The sequence below is a fragment of the Leptinotarsa decemlineata genome, unplaced genomic scaffold (assembly GCF_025532065.1).
Source record: "Leptinotarsa decemlineata unplaced genomic scaffold, Ldec_3_MD MMD2_P_RNA_scaffold_2, whole genome shotgun sequence".
NCBI lineage: Eukaryota > Metazoa > Arthropoda > Insecta > Coleoptera > Chrysomelidae > Leptinotarsa > Leptinotarsa decemlineata.
The window spans coordinates 13252339-13277542 of record NW_027412529.1 but is presented as its reverse complement, the minus strand read 5'-3'; the positions used below and the strand labels follow the sequence as shown (position 1 = coordinate 13277542).

The 25204-nt window shown below is 35.2% G+C and overlaps 1 protein-coding gene across 1 annotated transcript in view; it reads right to left on the bottom strand.

Annotated features, from left to right (window-relative positions):
- Lis-1 (LisH and WD40 domain-containing Lis-1) overlaps window positions 1-25204 on the bottom strand; it is an 86922-nt gene that overhangs the window by 13238 nt on the left and 48480 nt on the right. Inside the window, exon 3 of the mRNA XM_023162763.2 lies at window positions 8645-8922. Within this exon, the coding sequence (XP_023018531.1) occupies window positions 8645-8922 (278 nt within the window). The remainder of the gene's footprint in view (window positions 1-8644; window positions 8923-25204) is intronic.

The window sequence follows — 25204 nt, the reverse complement described above, 5'->3', positions numbered from 1 at the left end:
TTTGTATTGCTTCTCGCAAGCGGAGCATAACTTCAAAATAATAATCTTTATTCACCGTACGATCATGTGGCAAGAACTCCTGATGCACTTGGACTTTCAAGCAAATATGGATCACCGTTGACGTCATTCAACAATTCCTGAGCGATGCTCATACGAAGATTTTTTTGGTAAAAATTTAGCGATTTTGGAACGAACTTCACTGCCACATGCTTCCTGCTCAAAATTTCTGAAAAAAAATGCATGACTTGAGACAACAGAAATGCCGACATCCTCAGCAACTCCTATAATAATGATTCGACGATTCTCCAACAATTTTTTTCGCTTTTTGAACATTTTCATCAGTTGCTGATGTGCTTTAGCGTCCAGGGAGAGCGTCCTCATTCACATCGTCTCGATCTTCTGTGAAAAACATGTACCATTTGCAAACATTTTTCTGACTCTGAATACAATCACCGTATGCCACTGTCAATTTTTTTTTGATAGGAGAAATTCGCCGAACACGCAAAACATTTCTAACTTTTATGCCTCTCACCAACGAAACTAAACATGCCAAACTACTGAAACTGTGAACATACAGTGCTTTTCTTCAATGTCCCCCTCTCCTTTTTTCTGATCGGGTCAACTCAAAAAATTTAAATTTGTGATAATGAAATTAATGCATGAACACTTTATTTTGAAGTGGAATTGACAGATGAAACATTCAAGATGGCGTCTGGGCGCCATCTGGAAAAAAATTAAATGGAAAGGGGGGGTCTTGTGACACATCTTTTTGAATCTCCTCGCAAATGCTTCACAACCCTAGAATACTCGAATAATGTCAATATCTTCAACTACTACAAAATGACGGAACTTTTAATAATTGCCTAAATACATTGACATTCAACTACATAATATGAGGTAATAATCTTGAGGTCAGCTCAGATGATGCTGGAATGGTTGCCTTGAACTTCTTGGCATATGAACAGCCTATCCGATATTTCACGCCGAACATTTTCGAACACAGTAACGTCAATATCTCTACAAATATTTATTATTCTCTGCCGTATATCCAATATTGAAGCGAGTTCAGTTTCGTACATATTTTGCTTCGAATAGCCCCAAAAGGTGTCAAATCTGGCGAGCAGGCTGGCCATTCTGTAGGACCTCGACGCCAATCCAACGACCGGGAAAAATATTATCCATAAAGTTTCTTAATTGTCTGGAGTAATGTGGTGATGCTCCATCTTGTTGGAATACAATATCCATATCGAATTCATTAGGATTCGCTTCGACGATTTCAGTGATGAGAGGGTCGACAGTAGTTTCCAGCATATTCAAATACAGTTCCCCTGTTAAATTTCAATCAATAAATAGAGGTCCTGCAATATGGTTTCCCAATATTCCTGCTCAAACGTAAGGGTTGGTGTCACTCCAATAACGGCAATTTTGTCTGTACACTGCCATTTGTTCTAAGTATTTGTTACGCAATTTCACTATTCTTCTGCTTTCCATAACTGCTTGAGGTTTGTTTATTATTTTAAGTCTAAATCCTAGTTTCATTATCCAATTCTGAAGTGTTTTGTCACAGCAGCTCACGTTATGGCCGGAAGTAATCAATTTCTTCTTTATAATTTCAATTGTAGGAACCTCATTGCGTTTTTAACAGTCGTATATTGTTTTTTTTTTATTGATTTTATTAAATGAACATCTAAAGGTTTTGGTCATTCCGTATCACATCGCGTCTTGCGTTCATAAGGTTTGTTTTTGACTATTTTACGTACAGTTGAGAAAGACATTTCGGTGAAATCTGATGTTGCTTGTAATAGTTTTTTCCCTCGAAACGAAACTTGATATTTAGATTATTATATACATTGAAACATACTCTCTGTGTTTCAATATTGAAATGCATCCGAATCTTATTCACTACCAGCGCTATTTGAATCACCACATAGGAAAAAGTCTGCGTTGTTGTCACACTCGTTATTACTATTAGTACTTGTCCAAGGACGCCACAATTTAAACAAATAACAAAATTTTTAAGTAATTAAACTTCACCAATATCAAATTTCAACACTCAAATCAGGATCAGTTCCTGAACTGAACATTGACAACACGACGGCTCGCATTCTATTCGTCACCATAACATGACTTCAAATTTAATTTTATGACTCTTCAGCCAATCATAAAACTCGGTTAGTAAAAATTATCAAATACAAGCCGCCAGTTCTTCACGTGAACTAATTTGTAGCGGCATTATTTCTTTGTATTGGTTTTTTGGCCTTTGTCATCATTTCTATAGATGATACCTATTCCTCTTCAAAAGTCTCCAAATAGTAGAAGGAGACACCTCAGAAACATTTGCAACGGAATAACTAGACTGTTCAGGATTTACTACCATATCACGAATTATTTGCACTTGCTATTCTTCCGGAATGGACGGATGACCTGGGGGCTTTTTGTTATGTACACTATCGGTAGTTATGAATTTGGATACAAGTTTCCTCAAATATTTTCTACAGTCGCACCGTAAATAAAAATCGCTTCAACAGATTGTTGCGAAACAGATTGATTATCAGGAAAAAATAACACCTAGCATTCCCGCTATACAACCCCTAACACTGAAAATTATTTTTCGACTGTATCTAACTAAACAAATTCTGAAATATCTCAACATCAAAAATGTTACTAGTCCTGCCATTGTACAAAAATACATCAATAAATTTTCTGATTGACTCGAGAAAAAAGTTTACGAAGATCAAGTCGTTTCCAGTGTAGTTTGTATGTATGTTGTTTTATATGTCAAAATTCATTGCAGACATATTGAAAAATGCCTTTATTGAAAATAAAAGGTATTTAAAAAATTATTTTGACATCAAAAGTTTCCAAATACCCCAGAATTATAAAATGGTTTCGTTAGATGTAAAATCTTCATTCACTTCATTCACAATAGTAATAGAAAAAAATGACATGCAGAGTTCGGAAGTTTTTCTAAAAATATATGGATTCCTTGAAGATAGTAGCTATTTCAATGTTCAAGGTAATTTCTATGAGCAAATATTAGCCCTTGCATGGGCAACCCAATTTCAGCGCTTTGGGCAGATATTTCAATGTCATAATTACAGAAACAATGTATTAAAATTCTTCAAATAGAAAATATTTTCTTCAAAAGACATGTGAATGATGTTTTTGCGACAATTCCCAACAACCAAATTTATACGGTATTGAACATCTTTTAATAACTATCGTGACAATCTAATTTTCACCTTAGAGATTGAATCCAACAATAAAATTTTATTTTAGATGTGCTTTCGAACACAGCAGAGAATAACCAAATAATCACGAAGTGGTACAGAGAACCAACCTTTTTGAAAATACTTTTAAATTATCATTCTGAACACCCAAAAGATTAATATCATAAAAAATATAACACTCAGCTTTACAGATATCGGACTACAACTATTGGGATAAAAATATACACTTCATGAAAGGATATCTGAAACAGAACAATTGTCCAACCAAATTACATAATTAAATAATCAATAAAACACTATTTGCCTCAAAAAACCACAAAAAATAACTTAAATGACAGACACAACAATCGAAGCTCATAAAAAAACTATCTTCAGAATTCTATATAAATGCAATCTGTCAAAACTGGCATACACTCTCAAAGACAAAAATACACAAATAGCTTTTCAAAACGAAAATAGTCCCAAAAAAGTTTTTTCGAAACTCAAAACTGACACTCCACTTGATTTATGAACTAATATAAATTACAAGGTCCAATGTTGCTCGCTCGCCCTTGACGTCCCTGCACATCAGCAACTGATGAAAATGTTGAAAAAGTGAAGCTTGTGGCAGCGAAGTTTGTTGCAAAATTGCTGAATTTTGACCAAAACAACCGTCGCATGAGCATCACTCAGGAATTGTTGAATGACGTCAACGGCGATCCAGATTTGCTTAAAGGAGTCACTACTGGTAACGGATCATGGGTATATGGTTATAACATTGAAACCAAAGTCCAATCGTTCCAGTGGAAGAGCCCGGGAGAGTCAAGACCAAAAAAACTGACCAAGTTCGATCAAATGTCATTGCTCACTGGTTTCTTCGAGAATACGGTAATCATGCCTCAGCCACCGTAATCACAAGATTTGGCCCCTTGCAACTTTTTCTGTTCCCAAGAGATCCATGCAAGGAGGGCGTTTTGCGACGATTGAGAAAATAAGAACCGAATCGCTGAGAGAGTTCAAGAACATACTGCTTCGAGGATTGGAAAAAACACTGGTACAAGTGTATTATATCTGAGGGGGACTACTTCGAAGGGAACAAAATAGAAATTGATGAATAAATATTTTTTGAAAAAAATGAAAATTCCACTTATTTTTTCAACAGACCCCGTATACGGCACTTGATAATTTGAAAACAATAATTCGCAGTGGAAGTCAATAACATTGGATAACGAAATATTTTTCCAATTTTTGGTATACTTCGCAACTGAGTTTTTGATGTTCCTTGGTACGTGATTAGTTCAAAGGTGCAGAAAACAACTAAAACTATCATGTTTCTGTTATTCTGATGAAGTTAACCTTTTTGCTCTCATGTTTGTATGATGAATAATTTCGTTTCAATAACTGAACAAATCTGCCATCATTCTTAGTGGTATTTTTTTCATCATCATGAAGTCTTGATGGAATTTCTCGACGTGTTTATCGCAAAATTTTTATTTATCCAACAAAATTGTACAAATGTGAGGGCATACACTCTCAAAGACGGAAATACACAAATAGCTTTTCAAAACGAAAATACTCCCAAAAAAGTTTTTTCGAAACTCAAAACTGACACTCCATTTGAATTATGAACTAATATAAATTACAAGATCCCATGTTGAAATTGTCATACAGTCTATATCTCACAATTTGTTACTAGAGAAAAATAAAACTTCATTAGCAGAACCTGCCTCTAACGATTTGCTTCAGTTCAATTTTGATAATACCAATATTAATGCTCGAGAATCTATTCTGAAAAAAAAACTCTCATTGGGAAATGCTATAAATAAAAAAACAATTATAGTATAAATAAAAGACAGATAGAAAATCTGAATTCCTGTTTCTGGGGCTTGATATCCCAACATTTCTCGGAAATAAAATAATCATTATGGATCCATCCATTATCATTCCAGTTTTGAAATTTATAAACATTAAAACCAATGATGTTCTTACATTTCATGATACAGATCGCAGAAACAAAATTCACCAGTCCATTATTAACCAATCAGAACAGCAGGACACTTGATGACTGAAACACATGTTTGTAAAAGTTATCAAATGTGTAATGTATATTTATTTCTAACTAAAATCCATAGGACCTAAAGCACCCGTGTTAGGAATCACACGTTAAAAGGTAAGACCTCGTTAATCCTTAGCTCACACAAGTTTCGACTTCTGAGGTTTGTCGTTCCTTTGTTATTGTTTACAAATTTTATTTCAATAACTATTGGCTATGCTATTGGAATATGTTTATGTTTGCCAGTTATTAGGTGACAAGGTAGTCTGTTTGCTGTTTGTATCGTTCGTTTATCTACGAAATTTATCTCAACCAATAAGAAGTGTAATTTTTGTAATATACAAAATGTTAGGAATCACACGTTAAAAGGTAAGACCTCGTTAGTCCTTAGCTCGCACAAGTTTCTACTTCTGAGGGTAATCGTTCGTAGGGGTGCGATAGTTGGTTAATGGAAAAAAACATTTTAAACATATTAGAAATATTCCTAATTTTTATCAAAGTTCACTATTGAACTTAATTGATAATATCTACTTATCTCTATAATCAAATTTGTCAATATGCGAGTTTATTTCATTATAATGTACCACAAAAATACCATCACTTTTTCTGTGAATGGCGAAAGCATGTTTTTTCAGTGTACTTTAACAGGAAATCGTTGAAATCAACCAAACTTTTTTTTCTTCGTGTATATGAAGGTGTATACTCAAGGTTACGAATTTTGAGCCATCGAACATCAAAGCTTTCGCATCTGGTACTTGATCTGTGCCTAAAGTAACTATAATTAAATAAACTTAACCAAGTTTTGGTATTGCCAAAGAATGTTTAATAAGATTCTTCATACAATTTTGAGGAAAAAAACTACCGAGTTTTTTATGTAATCATTTTATATTTACACCATTTTAATTAAACTTTCAGCACACCGAAACGTCGGGTTAAATTGAAATACTTTTGACTTAGTGTTGACCCTCTCTCCACCAGTAAGTGCACGAAAACATCAAGAGAGGCAATATTAATGTAGACGAATGAATATTTTTGCCCAAAAATATTCCCGTTATTTTCTGAACTTAACTCGTATTATTCTTTGAATTCTTGAATAATGCACATATGCTGTCACAATTAGCCCTATCAGGCTAGCAAGGCGAATCCAGCAAAATTGCAAAAAAAAGATACATCAATTTGTAGCTAATTAGTTGCTAATTAGTTGCCAAAACAACGATTATGTTGCTCGTGCCGATCGCTAGAAATCGCAAATAATGCTATCGTGATATCAAGGTAGCAAGGTAACTCAATAAATTATATACTTTCCCTTTGATCTTTACAGAATATTTAGTTGCTATTTAGTTGCTGAACCTTGGATATAGCAAAACATTTTTAATTTTTTTTTTTATTTTTTATGATCTTGCATCTTGAAACTGTTTTTTTCCTGGAATTAAAGATGTTCTAAATTTGTTGCTCACCAAGAGTAAACTTAAATACATCTTGAGTAACAGCAACAAAATAGTTGAAACCTATCGGCCGATTTTAATTTTTTTTTATTTTCCTATCTTGAAACTGGTTTTCCTCAAAATAAAAAGTGTTTCAAATTTGTTGCTCACCAGGAGTATACTCAACTACATCTTGAGTATCAGCAACAAATATTTGAAATCGATCGGCCGATTTCAATTTTTTTTTTTTTAGTTTCCTCATTCTTGCTACCTTGAAACTGCTTTTCTTTGGAATTAAAAGTATTTTAAATTTACTGCTCATCAGGAAAGTACTCAAATACACCTTGAGTATCAGCAACAAAATAGGTGAAAACCTATCGGCCGATTTTTAATTTTTTTTTCTTCTCTTTTCTCGATCTTGCTATCTTGATACTGGTTTTCCTGAGAATAAAAAGCGTTTCAAATTTGTTGCTCATCAGAAGGGTACTCAAATACACTCCGAGAATCAGCAACAAAATAGTTGGCCTTGATCGGCCGATTTTAATTTTTTTTTCATTTTCCTCGTTCTTGCTATCTTGAAACTGGTGAAACTGGATACTAAGAACGAGGAAAATAAAAAAAATAAAATAAAAAATCGGCCGATCGGTTTCAACTCTGTTGTTGCTGATACTCAAGGTGTATTTGAGTATACTCCTGGTGAGCAACAAATTTGAAACACTTTTTATCCTTAGGAAAACCAGTTTCAAGATAGCAAGAACGAGGAAAGAGAAAAAAATTTCAAAAATCGGCCTTCACTTTTCTTTCCAAAGAAAAGCAGTTTCAAGGTAGCAAGAATGAGGAAAATGAAAAAAAATAAATAAAAATCGGCCGATCGGTTTAAACTATTTTGTTGCTGATGCTCAAGGTGTATTTGAGTCCCCTTCTGGTGAGCAACAAATTCATTATACTCCGTATTCCAGAAAATACCGGTTTCAAGATAGCAAGAACAGGGAGAATTTAAAAAAATATTAAAAATCGGCCGATCAAGGCCAACTATTTTGTTGCTGATTCTCGAAGTGTATTTGAGTACCCTCCTGATGAGCAACAAATTTGAAACGCTTATTATTCTCAGGAAAACCAGTATCAAGATAGTAAGATCGAGAAAAGAGGAAAAAAAAATTTAAATCGGCCGATCGGTTTCACCTATTTTGTTGCTGATACTCAAGGTGTATTTGAGTATTCTCCTGATGAGCAAAACATTTAAAATACTTTTGATTGCAAAAAAGTAGTTTCAAGGTAGCAAAAATGAGGAAATAAAAAAAGAATTGAAATCGGCCGATCGGTTTCAAATATTTATTGCTGATACTCAAGGTGTATTTGAGTATACTCCTGGTGAGCAACAAATTTGAAACGCTTTTTATTCTAAGGAAAACCAGTTTCAAGATAGCAAGAACGTGGAAAATAAAAAAAAAATTGAAAATCGGCCGATCGGTTTCAACTATTTTGTGGCTGTTACTCAAGGTTTATTTAAATTTACTCTTGGTGAGCAACAAATTTAGAACATCTTCAATTCCAGGAAAAACAGTATCAAGATAGCAAGATCATAAAAAATTTAAAAAATATTATATTTAAAAATGTTTCGCTATATTCAAGGTTTAGCCACTAAATATTCCGTAAAGATCATAGGGAAATTATATAATTTATTGAGTTACCTTGCTACCTTGATATCACGATAGCATTATTTGCGATTTCTAGGGATCGGCACGAGCAACAAAATCGTTGTTTTGGCAACTAATTAGCTACAAATTAATGTATCTTTTTTTTTGAAATTTTGCTGGATTCGCCTTGCTAGCCTGATAGGGCTGTCACAATTGCATGAATTATAATTTTTCAGAAAGGCATACAATATAAAAAATATGATGACATATACTATAATTAATCATTTCCTTTCATTTCAAGATGATAATTGAAAAACATACCAGTCAAAGAGAACTTTTCCGGCGGTCTCGGTATCCATTCCGAAGGGCAACGTTTTCCCCTCGTCGGTGCTCCTTCGATGTATTCTTTTTCGGCTTCGTTTAATTTCGACTCGAGTTCCATCACTTTTTTCTGTAGCCTGATGACGGATGTCCACTTTTTTTCCAAAAGACCTCCGAATTTTCTCTCCACCTCTCCCGGCATGTCGGCCTCCTTCTTGAAAGCCTCGAGCGCGTCCCTGTATCCATTACTGCTGAGGTAATCAGCGATGGCTTTATTACTGAAAAAAAAAGTTATTATATACTTATGAAGCAGAGGTTTTTGTGAACAAAACACTTACGACGATCCTAGATATTACATTGCCAACAATTACATGGAAGTACTATATTTGTGTATACATAAATTCAGAATGGAGCATATTTAATAAATAAAAACCTAAAAATACGAGGGCTGTTATAAAAATAAGATGAATGTTCACGTTTCGTGGGCTACGTTCATTCGAATAGAGATATTTTTTTAGTTTTTATGTTGTTACAGTCGTCTCGAACATTAGTCCACAGTTTCAGCACATATTTTCAGTTCCAGCTGTTAAGCTATCAGTTTGTTGGTGAGAGGCATGAAAGTTAGGAGTGTTTTGCGTGTTTGGCGATTTTCTGCTATCGAAAAAATGGATAAAAGAATTTTCATCAAATTTTGTGTAAAAAATTGAATTGAGTGCTAAAAAACACTTGAAACGATGACTGTGGCATATGGTGATTGTACTCTGAATCAGAAAAAAAGTGGTATAGTCGAAGTAACTGGTATTGCGCATACTTAAAGTGTCGGCGTTCTCAAAGGCCAAAAAAACTAATACAGAGAAGTAAAGCCGCTGTCAACTAGTCCACATGGACTGAAGAATTGGCGGCTCGTATTGGATGAGTTTTACTAACCGAGTTTTATGATTGGCTGAAGAGTCATAAAATTAAATTCGAAGTCATGTTACGGTGACGAATAGAATGCGAGCCGTCGTGTTGTGAATGTTCAGTTCAGGAACTGATCGCGATTTGAGTGTTGGAATTCGATATTGGTGCCGTTATAATTATTAAAAATTTTTGTTATCTGTTTAAAATGTGGCGTCCTTGGACAAGTACTAGTAATAACGGGTGTGATAACAACGCAGAATTTTTCCAGTGTAGTAATTCCAATGGCAATGGTGAACAATGCGCAAAAGAGATACCAGTGAATTAGATTCGGATGCATTTGAATATTGAAACACAGAGAGTATGTTTCAATGTATACAAGAATCTACATATCAAGTTTGGTTTCGAGGGAAAAAAAACAGATTTGATCGAAATTCCTTTCTCAACTGTACGTAAAATAGTCAAAAACAAACCATATGAACGCAAGACGCGATGTGATACGGGATGACCAAAACCTTCAGATGTACATCTAATAAAATCATTGAAAAAAAAAACAATATTCGACTGTCACAAAAGCAATGATATTCCTACAACTGAAATCATAAGAAAGAAATTGAATACTTCCGGACATAACGTGAGCTGCTGTGACAAAACTCTTCAGAATTGGATAAAGAAACTAGGATTTAGATTTGAAATAATAAACAAACGTCAAGCAGTTATGGAAAGCAGAAAGATAGTGGAATTACATAACAAATACTCAGAATAAATAACTAAATATAGCAAGAACAACGGCAAATTTTCTATTTGGACGAAACTTGGTATGACACTCACGAAAGGGTGGACTAATGGTTCGAGAATGTGTACGCCTAACATGCCTGCAAACAAAGGATCGCGACAAATCATTGTGCATTGCGGAGGAAGTAAAGGATGGTTTCTGAATTCTTTGAAATTATGTGGAAAAAAACTTTAGGACTGCAATAATAACTATCATAACAACATGGAAGCTAATGTTTTTGAGGAATGGTTTGAAAACACATTGATCCCAAATTTGGATGCGAATAGTGTAATAGATCTTGACAACGCTTCCTATCATTTGTGACAGCTCATCAAAGTACCGAATAAAAATTAGACGAAAGATGAAATACAAAGTTTTTCAATGGATATCAATTTGTATTTTGAAGATTACTACTATACCAAAAACCAACTACTTGAAGTTTTACAGACAAAAACATTTGAAAAAGTGTATGTCCTTGAGAGTATTGCTGAAAGGTATGGACACACCATACTGAGATTTCCACCCTATTTTTATATTTTCAATCCCATCGAGTTGATTTGGGGAAATCATCAGGCGTAAAAATTATTTTCCATATTAATGGTGGAAATAGACCCATAAAAGGAGGGCGTTTTGCGACGATTAAGAAGATAAGAACTGAATCGCTGAGAGAGTTGTATGATGAATAATCTCGTTTCAATAACTGAACAAATCTGCCATCATTGTTAGTGGTATTTTTTTTTATCATCATGAAGTCTTGATGGAATTTCTCCCGTGTTCATCGCTAAACGTTAATTTCTCCAAAAGAATTGTACACATGTGAGGTTATATATATCGTACTAAGAAATATCAATCATAAACAAAGTTTCTGTAAATAATTAATCAAAATATATTTCGATATTACGACGTTACAGATTTATTATTTTGCTTATACTTTATATGCCAAAAAACAAAAATACATTAAAATTCACTATTCATTGAAAAAATTTCAAATTTTGTTGAGTAGTATATTTTCTTTATGTTAACAAATAAAAATTATGCTTATCTTTTGCTGTTTGTTAGGCAAATTAAAACAAGAAATGGTACTTCATTTCCATATTAGCCGATTCAAACAAAATGAACAGTCATTAATATTCTGTTCCAGAGACCTTTTCACTCACAGGTAAAAAATTGATTGGTTTCAGAAAATGAATAAGTGGGTGTCAGTAAATAATTTAAAAATAGAAGTTATGTAATGTCGCATTGACGTTATTCAATTCAAGAGTACGGAAGGAAAATTATTCATAACATACATTACAAAAAAGTTATAAACGAGATCCTATTGAGTAAACAAATATTTGATCTATGACAAACTGAAACAGTGTCAACATTTTCGTTGAAAATTGTGACTGACATCTGGTGTTTATAAGAAACCAAATTAAACCGAATATCTGTTTTTCTACAACGTCAAAAATGAGCAAAATGACAGTGTACGAAATTTTACTAACTCAATGTCAATTCACATTTCAAATTACGTAGTTGGATTTTGTAAATGACATCTTGTGTTTCTAAGAAAATGAATTAATATAAATAAATGTTTTTCCACAACCAATAAAAGTTAAAAAATGACAGTGTATGAAATTTCAATTTTTCAGTGTCATTTTTCATTTTAAATTACGTAGGTATGGCAATTGTGAAAATGTTCAACACAGCTACCATAGAAACATTTTATCATAAACTGAATAGAAAAAAATATTTTTTGAATAATTAATTCAATATTCATATAAAAGTAGTTTCGAACTTCTTTGTAAACAGTAGTAACAAAGAGTTGTAATGTTTGAAAGAAACGAGTGTACTGTTATTCATAACGGTGCTGACGGGATGATGAGACAAGTGTCTTATCCCGAAACTTCAAAGTAAACCACCTAGCATGATAGTGTTCAATGTAAGTGACATTTTATATCGACACTCTTTATATATTGTGTTGCGAAGCGTTCCTATACATTGTACCTCTTTCAATACCAGTATAATTGTTCATAATATAAACTGAATTGTAAAAATTATTTCCGTTTGATTTAATGTTCATATGAAAGTAGTTGTTTCCAAAAATTCTTTTAGTTTTTCTGGAAGAACCTTTGTGTATGATCTACAAATCTTTATAGTATTTCTTGTATTTTTAAGTTCACCACATTTTGTATGCAATGATAGAGAAGTAGAAGATGTGTACAGTTTTGCCTTCATTTTCATGCATAACACACAAACTGTCCTACTTGATTTCCGATATGCAGACATAAATGAAAAAAAGTAACCCGAAACAGATGCAATTACCAAATAAATTAGTTGATTAATAGAATAAAACAGAATTTCGGAAAATTCTAAACGTCTACTTTTTGAATTCTCTTTAAACACAGAACTAGACTTGGAAAAAATTAGTAATACATATACCCTTCATCATTGTTTCATTTTTGCCCATGCTAGGAAGTGCACGTTGAAAGGTAAGACCTTGTTATTCCTTAGTTCGCACAAGTTTTGGCTTCGTAGAGTTTTCGTTTGCTACTAAGCGGCATCTGGTTAATGAAAAAACAATTTCAATCCATTTACGAGGTCTGGCTATCAAATAACTAGACTGCGCGCCTAGATGGCGCCCTAGAGGGCGTTGGGGATCTGGAATCTTCTCTATTCACGTACCAAAACAACCAAAACACGTTTTCGTCACTATTATAGTATTTGTGCAGTAGCAGTTTGAAACGAACGTGTTTTTTTCTCGTGCCGAAATCCATGTGTGACGAAAAACAGGAGCAACGTATCAATCTCAAATTTCTCGTTAAACTGAAAATAACTCCGAGTGAGTGCTATAAATTGTTGCAAGAAGTTTATGAGGACAATTTTCTATCTCGTGCGCGTGTTTTTGAGTGGTGTAAGCGCTTCAGTGATGGCCGAGAGAGCACTGAAGATGACCAGCGCCTAGGTCGCCCTGTCACTGTTTCAACTACAGAAACAGTGACCAAAATCAACCAAATTGTACGTGCTGATCGTCGAATAAGCATCCGAATGATTGCCGAGGCTGTAAACGCCGATAAAAAAACGATTAGAAAAATTTTACACGAGGAATTACACATGACAAAAGTCTGTTCGAGGTTGGTGCCAAAAAACCTGACTCCTGACCAAAAGCTCTTGCGTCAACAGGTCTGCTCAGATTTCCTTGAAAAGTTAGAAGAAGATCCCGGACTGATGAAAAACATTATTACTTGCGACGAAACGTGGATTTTTCAATACGACGTTGAAACAAAGCGGCAATTGATGCATTGGAAGACGCGTGAATCGCCCAATCGACATTAACGGTATCGTGATGACTGAAAGGGTTCAGAGGGTCAGACTGTCAACCAGACTTAATATTTCTCAGTTTTGCCAGCACGGCAAGAACGACACCGACACCGTGCGACTTGTTTTGTTTTCGAAAATAAAATCTGCCTTGAAAGGGACCCGATTTGAGTCGATGGAAGCGGTAAAACAAAAAACGGTAGAGCTCCTAAAGGACTTCCAAAGAAGACTTCCAGCACTGCTTCGATCAATGAAAAAAATGTATTAAAAGGTGTGTGGTGAGGGGAGGGGAGTATATTGAAGGGGAGCATTCGAATCTAGAATTATTTTTATAATAAAACCCTTGTTTGTAACCAGTCTCGTTATTTAATAGTCGGACCTCGTAAAAACCTATATTCGATTCAAGAAACTCGAAACTAAAACACAAATGTATTCAAAAAAACACTCATTCGATACTTTCTTCTGCCAGGTCTTTACATTTTTAAGAAAAATAATCCAACTTTTCAAGAAGCTGCTTCGTGGAGATACGAATACCTCACTGCTAGCACCTAATGTTCCTAAAATTATCGACACCAACCTTCGGAAAAACTCTCGCTAGCAAACATGCCATAACTGCCCTGATTAATCATCAATTTTCTTTTCGTTGACACTCTTGAAGGAGTCTCCTCTCCGTCCACTTACGGAACCCACACAAAATCTTGACCGTGGCCGAGTTAAAAGGATGAAACGTTTCCATGAAACCGTTACATACATAATTAATAAAAAACGTCTAGTTGGAAGACATCATGCATTACCGATTACTAATGTTGTAGTGATTATTTTATGACTAATTACTAATATTGCAGGAGAATTCTCATAAACAACAAAAGAGAGTGCTTACGAAATGAAATATTAATTTTTCTTTATAACATGCAAATATTTTTCCTCATTAGTTCGACACATATGGTCTTATAGAACATAACCGGCGGGGTGCCTCAGGGATCTATTGAAGGACTTGCTTTATTCCAAATTTGTATAAACTTCATTTTCTAATCTAGTAAATTATCCGCTGATGACAGACACTACAGTTATTTTGATAAAATTCCTAATTTACACCGTACTTTGTTGGTTCGGTACTCAATTGTAGGATGTCCTCAATTGTCCTATGGATGATGGTTTAAAGGAGTAGACCCCCTATAAAAAGGAATAATACATCTCCTGATTTATATCATTAGACATTTCATGGTAACATTCAAAGTACAAAGTTTTACTCGCTTAGCCCAATTCTTTTATTGGCATGACGATAAGAACAAACGGCACAAGAGATACAAAAAATGACGAACTAGAGTTGCAGGCTGAGTCATAATAATACTGATAATTAAACCACATTATTTTTTTCGAAAAATTAAAGCAGCTACAGTCAAATAATAAACATCAAGTCGGCAGAATTTCCCTTTATTCCCAAAAATAATTACAGCCTGATTATCGTTCAGATAAGTTCTGTAAAAATGTGCCTTTTGGTAAAAAAATCTCACCCCCACTTCACACTTACAGAATCGGCCGTTACTAGTGACATTAGTAATTAACACTAGCTTCTAGAATATCAGGTATTCCAGCGAACAATACTTGCAAGGTAATAAGTCTACGTATTACTTTTGTTTTCAATTGAAATGTTACAAATTGGCGAGATTATTATCCGTTGTTTTTCTACTTCACTCGATAGTCACATTTGCGATAATATTTCAAGTGACGCAGTCATTTGTACAAGCTGTACTAGTTAAGTATTATATAAAAAGTTCAAAACTCTTATGAAACGCGATACTTTATTTTATCACGACGAGTGAACAAATGCTTTTAATTTTACGAAACAGATCTTTAGGAGGATGACTGGATTACATATATGTTAAGAATGCATTTCGAGTTTCAATTTATGAAACAATGAAGTCGTATTTGGTTTAATTTCAATGAACAACCTCCATAATAAAAATAGGTCGCTTCTAGGTGATACTGGAAAGAATAAAATCAGAAGAGATGTGCTAAAACAATGGTTTGATTGAAACTCAAATTGAACTGCAAATGGGTAACTATTGACAATTCTATTAATAAGTGAAGTGCACTCAAAAACAAGCATAATAAAAACAACAGACAAAGCCGTAAGGATTATATAAACTCAAGTATAGACTGAAAAGTCACACAAAGAAATCCTGTTACATAGAACATGAAAAAGCTTTTCCTTTTTCCTTAAACTTCTATGGCGAGTTTCCAAAAGACAGAAGGAGGAATTCCAGGTCACAAAGGAATTACAATGAAGTGACATAGCAATCAGGTCAAAGGGCAATAGTGTTGTTACAAGGTAATGAGAAAACTAGTGAGTCAATCGATGACACCTTTATTAAATAAGTTCACTGGTCATTGAAATGGAATACCAGGATAAAGAAAAGCAAAAACTGATATTGGTAGTATTATTTCTTGAAGGGCTCACAGGTACATCCTTAGTAAAACTGCAACTCAGAGATTGAAACTGTCGCTAAGGTGACTGTTACCTGAGCTGCAACCAAAACATAACTGCGTTGCTAATGCTAAGATAACAACCCTAATGCCCTCTTACATCATTCAACTGCATCCCAAGAAAATATTCTACTTTGACAGGATTCAGAAAATGAAACTTATGACCCATTACGATCTGCAAACGATGGAAGTAAATAGAGCAAGGAATGAGTACAGGAGTGCAAGGAATGAGTGAAGGGGTGAGAGGCCTGATAATTCTGGAAACAATGATGAATTCAGAATAATTCCTCGAAAAACTAAATCGCGAGGACATGGAAAAGTTATTGGAATGAGCAAAAAAAAACTAGAAGAAAAAGATGATTAAGATATCTGCATAGCAAAGCAAAGAGGAAAAGAACAGCAATACTAGCAACATGGGCAGGAGTTATTGAATAGAGCTTGAGTAGCTTGATCGGTTGAAAAGCCCTCATATCTTCTAACAGTAGGAAGTACAGTGTGTATGATATCTAAGTAGCACTTTCGCCTCTTATCAATCGAAAAAATAAATTAACTGAATCAAGAAATGCAAACTGAAAATCAAAATTCAAGAAGGCGAGAAATGTATCATCTTCTCCGCCACTGTGCAAGGGATGTAAAGGAAATTAGGAATTATTTGAAGTGGCAGATGGCCTATCTTTAGCAGCAAATACTTTTTGATAAAGTAATGAATACCTCTCAAAAAAAGAAGTTCTTTCATCTCTGAAACGGATCTCTAAAAATACTTCAATATACGCGATCTCGTCTGACGTGATGGACCAAGAAGGCTCTTCTTGTCTGAAAATAAACGAGACATAATTACCCGCGCATCTTCGTTACGTCAGTTCCTCGCACGTAGTTGAATGAAATAATAATAATCTTTTTTATACAACTTTCACTAGCATCATTTCAAGCATTATATGTGATTTGTAGAAAGTATCTTAGATTTCATGAATAAATTGATAGCGTTGTATTGGGTGTGTATCTTAATGAATTTACTAATGAATGTATGAGACAACTTGAGTTCGTTGCACCAAAAAGAAAGTTGTTTCCATTAGCAATTTTTTTGCTTTACTAGACTTGATCCTTAAAAATACGATTGGAGGAAATGAAAATATTGGAACAAGTAAGAGTGTATCTAGTATCCGTTCAAGAAATAAGTACAGAAATGGTTTTTTGGTAAATTGATTTATCATAGGGTGTTCGTTCTATACTCCAGTCTACTAACTGAAACTGGAACATTATCAATATAAATGGATTAAACTTGAGTGAAACATGAAAGATGCTGAGTTTGAAACATAACATGTTTTTCCAGTGAGGTAGGTGGAAAACAAGTGGAATGAGGTGTATATTTATGAGAATTACCCCCCTAACAGCTAAACATCCCGTGGGTTGGGCTAACTATCGGGCGCGTCCCCAGGTAGCTCCCCAAAAGCCGTTGCGAAACATGCCACTGTGGACCAACCTACCCAAGCTAAGGTGTAAGGAATCGTGCCGAGAGCTGAATGGCCGCAGGGTGATATGCGGTTACGAACGATCCCCTTAAGGAACCGGGAGAAACCTCATTGTAATCAGCCTTCCTCTGGAAATGCGGGGCTCTGCCAGAAAGACCAACTCTTTCCCTGCTACTCGTGGGAACACACATGAATAAAACAAACACAAAAACAGATATAGAAAAAACAAAAACCAATCCCGAGGCTAGACAGAAATGCTCACCTCAATCTATGGCGGTGGCTGAGATGAACAGAAATGTCCACCTCAATCTACCTATCACCTCGTGATATAATACAAAGGCCAAGGCAGGAGTGGCAGCAACTATAAGTGCACCTTCCTCCTCCCCGACTCCACCTCCACCAACAAGGGCACCTGCGGCGGGCGCCAAGAGCTCCGCCTTGAATAAAGACAAGGAACCGGATGCTCCTGCAGGAAAGCGCCCTTACTTAAGCACCTCCGCGGAGGGAACCCCAAGAAGGCTGAAGAAGCCGCGCAATGACAGTAATAACGCTGCACCTTCCAAAACCTTCACGAAGCCCGCCGTGAGACACCTCAAAGTTGCCAAAGAGAGTGTGTGTTCGGCGAGTCACTAGGAGATGTCTCCTAGTGACCTGTCCACCTTCCTGAAAAGGACAGAATGGACGATGACCTAAGTGGACAACTCCTCGAGGGAATGTACAATGGGTCACATGTGGCCTAAGTGCTGTGGGTGTACACTCACCCTCATTACTCTACAGATACAGGCACCCAAACATTTTCATACCTTCCAAGAATCATGTAGGTATTTCTCTCCCTTATCGTAACTTTGGAAACAAAGACAATATTTTTAACGGCTTTACCGATCAGGCTCTTTACCCAAAGCTCCGATAGAATGAGCACTTCTCACAACGTAGGCTTAGTGGGCATTGGATCCAAGATTAATTTACTCTTATTAAGCTAAGAATGACAGCTTTCTCCACTTGTTCCGCCAAGATTTCTAACATTTTTAGGTAAACCGGTGTGATCCTCGGTCTATAATAAGGTAGGCATTATTCCACTGAGCACTTCAATAATCAGCAACCATTTCAACCGAGTGACCTGCGTAGTTCAGAGAACGGACATATCCGTTTTCCCTTTTTGCTTTGTACGATACACTCGTCACCCGAAGCCGAACAGTTCACTCCGATGATCGAGGAGGATTACATCAGGTTCAGAAACGGAAGGCGGATCGGCATCAATAACCAATGACCAATCCCCAAACGGTGAGGTCAAGTGATCGTTGGGTCAAGAATGTTAGCCTTTTGCATTCAGCTTTGAGGTTCAAATAGGCACCGCGGATCCCAATGGATCTGATCAACAACCCATTTCCGATGTTTCTCCGTTAAATAGCTGTCTCCCCTTACGAATGAGGTCACAGATGAAGTAAAAACATCAAGTAGAACGTAAAAAGATCTAAACATCCTCAAAAACTTTTATCCAGAGTTGGCAGCAACTTATAAAAAATCAAAAGAACTACATTTAGCTACACTAAATAATTTAGTTTTATGGTGCAATTCCAATTCTCTGTTTTTTAACTCTGAGAAAACCTTTTCTATTCAATTTCACCATCGACAAAAAACTTGTTCTGACATCAAAATAAATGCCAACAACAGGATACTTTCTAATGTCACTGAATGTAAATTTCTAGGGCTTACATTAGACCACTGTCTGAACCGGAAAGGACATTGTAGCCAACTTACCTCCAAATTATCATCTACCACATATTTAATGAGAAACCTCAAAATGATTTTAACCAGTGATCAAATACTGAATTATTACCATGCTCATGTAGAATCGCATTATGGCATTTGTCTCTGGGGTGGTTCTTCATCAGCGCAAAGTGTTTTTGTCGCACAAAAAAAAAATTCTCCGAATCTTGGCAGGAGTTGAACCTCAAACATCATGTAGAGACCTTTTCAAGCAATACAAAATATTAACTCTTGCGGATATATTTATATTTGAAATGTGTGTTTATATTTATATAAATCAATTAAAGTTCGAACGACATAGCTCCTATCATAGTATCGACACAAGAAATCGTAATAATTTCTATGTGAAACCCTATAAATACAACCTAACTGGCCGGTCCCCTTTTTACTTGGGATTGAAAATGTTCAACAAGTTACCTTCTTTCCTCAGAGAAATTGAAAGAATCCATGTTTTTAAATTCAATTTGAAAATGTTTTTATTGAATTATAGTTTTTATACCGTGCAAGAATTTTTTAATGTGACTGTATGATCTTCTTGATTGTATTCATTCATATAACTGACTATTCCAATACATGTTCATGTCTTATGGAAAATAAATATTATTATTATTATTATTATTATTACCTTTCACTTTATCGTCCAGATTGGATCATACGCAGTAAAAGTCGATCATCCGGTCATCGGGCAAGAACTACCATTCTACATAGCAGTCAATCGACTGATTAGAACAAACCACTCACGAAACGAACCGGCTACCATTTTAACAGACTGTTTTGGTAAGAGTCTGCAGAGTTCGAAGAGAAAATCTAGATATTTCATTCGTTTACATCCGACTACATTAGACCGACATTGGGAAATGAATAGTTCGTCACTTCTTCTCTTGACAACGAATTTAATACACCATGTAGCATAACGCAACACAGGTGTTTCTTCAATTCCGTAGGAGTGACAACGATAATAGGGTCGTGATATGTCAGTCGATCAAAGTTGAACATATGTTGGACATACCTACAGCAAATGTAATGTTTATATGTACGCGATTACGGTAGACTAAGGTATAGAAGACCAATCTGGAAGACCATAATGAACTCACAATTTCAAAATTCAGCCAAGGTTTTCCATGTTGTTGAAGAAGACTCAATGCAAGAGGAGTGATTTATGCGATTTCAAGATGGAACTTTAGCTGAACGGGTTCCAACTTGGCCAGTGTCAAAAACTAGACAGGGGTTGCTGGCCAGACTCTAAACATGAAACTCCGATCCATTCACAGGGTATTCCAGTTCCACTCCGTATACCGTAGGAATAGTGATCGTTGGGTCCAAGAATCTTGTTCCCTGAGAAGATGTAGCGAATCAAGACAACCAACATTCTGTATCAGTCAAACGAAATGGTAAATACTCAGACAAAATTGATGTCCACTTTACATTTTTTTATGTTTTGAAAGAGGCGAATGTTAGTTTCCGAAACAAGTAAAGAGAAATATTCAACTAGATATTTTTCTCGCGAGGATTGAATCTAGTTAAAGACGGGTTGAATGCTACGTTAAATGAATGACTACGTTGAATGACTCGGAAAGTTAATAATACAACCTACCCAGAACACAAGGCCGTCGAAACGAAAAACGGAGTTTTATGTTCTACAGTTTCGACCTCTAATATGTGTAAGTGCATATTACTTGAATGGGTTGGATGAAAATAGTACTTACACAATTTACACAACATTCAATGCTAGTTAACGGAGTTATTTTTTTCAGTCTGTGGAAAATAAAAGTACCCAGAAAAAAAATATGAAAACTCAAATGAAACGGACATATAAAAGTGACCACATACCTAAAAAATCTAATAACTATACTTAGTCGTTAATATTACATCTCATATCTATCCTCTGTTATGAAGAATATATAGAATTCAAATTCTCAAGAGAGCGATGGCACTTGAAATTGGCTGTGTACTTGAAATCCGAATAAGAGAAGCCAAGATCGGTATAATACCTTCAGTATATCGCCGAGTCAATATTTATCAACGGTAAACAGAGAAGTTTGTCACATACTCATGAATATCTCACAAGGAAGTAAAAGTACAACATTTTATGATTTCATTCCACTACCTTTATGTGAATACTAATCGTGCTTTCAAGTTTATCAGAGAGGTATGAGTAAACTTTTCCTCGTTAGCTGTCTTCATTAAGAAATATCTTCACTTCCCGATATCTAAAAATAGAATGTTACGATGATAAAAGTTGGGATCCACAAGATATATTAATAATGTCTGGTGGAACCCACCATTCCGGTCTTGTTTTCTAATTATCCCATCACAACAGCAACAATATGAAACTTATCAGAAAATATGTAATTATATTCTGAAAACTGATATAAAACATAATGTGATATATGAACCAAGTGTGAAATAAACAAAGACAACTTGAATTTTGCTTAAGCTAGCCGCACATTGGTAACTTTTTAGTTGCCGCGATTGAAAAATCGCCTTAGTGAGTGAGGGTTCTATTAAAAAAATAAGGTGTACTATTATTGTTATTGAAATGTTGTTCGAATAAAGTTGGTAGACTTGGTAACTTTGAGTTCACCTTGTAAGTGTTGTTTTTTCTTAAATAGCAGATTTGAATTCTTAACCATATTTTCAAAGCGCATTGTGAATTTAATATTTTTTAGTTTAGTTTTTAAATCATATCTGCATCTTAATTGGTTCAACAGACAGAAACTTTATTATTATTATATTCAATTACACCTTCGTCTATGCCATAATTTGAAGAAAAAACAATAATTTTTATTTCAGTACGACTACACAATAAAATCATAACAACAAAATAACCTCCAAAATTAACATCATTCAACAAGGATTAATTCGCACCCTGGTTCCCACAAATAAACGATTGGGTTCACATCGGGGCTTTTGGTAGGTCAAACTATGATACTTCCGTATGGCATCACATATTACTTGATGGCTGCAATATAGGATGAAAAGCTTCCAAAATGATCCCTTCTCAAATCACCGCGGAACATCCTTCAAAACTATACAGCCTTCTTATTATGCTTTGTTCATATCTTTCACTAGTTTTTCTCCATATTTTTGATAACCAACAGATAGGCAGTATCTAACCTGCTGCTGGCATACTACTTCTAACTAGTTTATTACCTACATATCTCCATAGATATTTTAAGCGCAGGTTGCTTAAACTTTTCATTCGAATGAATTGATCGTCAGTATTAAAGGTGCTTCAAGGTCACCCCGAACCAGCTCTTCCATGTTGGAAAGATCTAGAGCATTTTTGAAATAGCGTAAACAACTTGGACATGTTATTTAAGAAAAAAGGACCACACCACTGACATTCTGAGACAATTGCGCGTCTTAATCCGAAAACATTATTCTATGACAGTATTGAAAAATCAATGCAATTGGACTCATACTTTGAAAGTTATGATTAAAAGCTTGAGTCAATCGATTGACTCAAGCGTGATTGATCGTGAAGGAATCTGTTTGACGCTTGAAGCGTGGCTTGATGGTGATTGATAAAAAGTTTGAATGGCTCAAGCGGATGAAGGAGGGTGTTGACCGTCTAAGGCATTTTTCGTCAAGCATTGCGTCAGTCACTAGGTAGAAGTCATGGCGTCCGCTACGGAAAGTGAGCTTACCGAAAACTTTGAGCGGGAATTCATTAACCTGTTGACTGAATTATATCGCGATTGTCCGGAATTATGGAAAGTGAAGAGCAAGGACTATTACAAGAAAACTGCACATTATCATGTACCACTCCTTCGACCACAGTCATTTCTTTTTCTGTTGTTTTTTCCGCTTGAGGGTAACTAATGTGGGGGAGAGTAAGGCCAAATGAACCACCAGCGAACGAACAACGAGTGTGCACTGGTCCCATTTCTGGTGAGGTTTTGATCAAAAGATGGAAGGGCTGATTGCAGTTGATTGAAGCGCGCGTCAATCGATTGACTCAATAGTGTGATCAAGCAGATTGATCGTTTAGGGCCACCTTAACATTTCGTTTCTGTGCCGCTGTTTCCTGTTTCAAGGGAGGGAATACAAGGAAAAATTGTATGATGGCGCTTCTAGGGTCAAAATACTTCGGAAGTAAAATAGCCCTCCAGAAGTTAGTGCTTCAACAAACCCTGGCAATTTTCTATATCCCGGCTATTATTTAAACTTCCGATTTAGACGTAACTTTGAAATATCTCTTTTTACCAGAAGCGATCTCTCCTGTCAACGAGAGGAAATGCTGGAACCCCAAAACTTTGATGTTATGTGGTTTAAAATAATATCACAGATCACTAAATTCATAAGCTGCATTTATCGACCACCAAGCGTAACACAATATAGGACATTATTCTATTCCCTTGCAAACACCATTGATTTTCTGCAAATCAATCATTCCAGTGCCGAAATTTCCATATTCGGTGATTTCAATCAATATCCACAGTATCGAATGGCTCAAATTTCAAATATTAACGACGAACAAAGTCGCGAAGCTGAGGCTTTTTCAAAAAGCAGCAGACTTACTCAGATTATAAAAGAGCCAACCAGGATTCCTGACCGTGATGGAGAATATGCTAGTCTTGGATTTATACCTAACAACCAATCCAGAAATTTACACAGCCACCGTAAGGTCTCCATTGGGATATTCTGATCACAAACTCATTTCAGTGTTGAGTGAATTATCGATAAATGTTTGAGAACAATCTGAGCCGCGTAAAGATTGGCATTACAGATCTGGTGAGTGGGAGGATCATTAAGACCAGAATTGCAACAAGGTTTTTATTGATTGGTCAGGATCTATAGTAAATCAGCCTAGATTCAACACATCAAAGGATACGTGTAAGGAAAGGTCTTTGTGAACGTTGGAAAACCTAGAGAGGATAAAGGTCGAAATGACCTTGAAGATCTTCAAATTCAGTAAGTGGTCTAGATGTTTCTTCAATACTCAGGTATTTCACTAGAAATGCGTCTAGTCTATGAATGAACTACAACAATGGATATTTTACGATTACCTTCAATCGCTTACCGCTTTTTAAATACATAACGTCAGTTTTGAAGTTTTAGTGTTTCTTTTTGTTGACAATAGAGGTCGCTTTTTTCAAGAGAAGAGAGAAATTCCTATCATAAATGTCGACCATAATGAAAATGAACTCGAAATCCTTCTTTAACAAAAACTATGATTCAGATTGAGTGAAATATTTAAACGAAATTTGAGTAATCCGAAGTTAGTAAATTTTTTTTTTGAGAACGTTACATTCGACAGGTAAGGTTTGTAGAAAGTTATAGTAGGAAGATTTAAGTTACTATAGAAACAACTGAAATCAAATCAGTAGAGTAACATAACAATTGAATCGATTATTAAGAAAAATATGAATGAAAATAATGGTGCCATTTTTAAACCTGTCTCAGTTTTCATTGAGCTGTAGCTCATTACATATTCATTCACTAATTCGAGTAATCGTAACACCCCTCCCTTGTTTCTGCTTCATTCTACAGCTTTAAACAAATGTGATTTACATGTTTTGAATTGATTATAGTTAACTGTAATATGGCCTTCACTTTCAGGTGTGTTAATTGGAAATGCCACGTTTAACCAGAAAGATAACAGAAATTCCATTTTAGATTTCATTTCTAATATGGTATTAATTGCTCATTCACAATTCACATTTTTAATACACATACTAATAATTCACTTAATGAAAAACTTTCGCAACAAATGTAAAATTGTGTATCAACTTTTCTAAACATCAATATTTTTCTATGTATCTGGAAAAATTCTGTTGGAACGTTGAGATTTGTCTCCAGCATTGTTTCCCATTTGGAGACAAATTCCAACATTGCAGTTTCTGCGTTGAAAACTACTCAAGC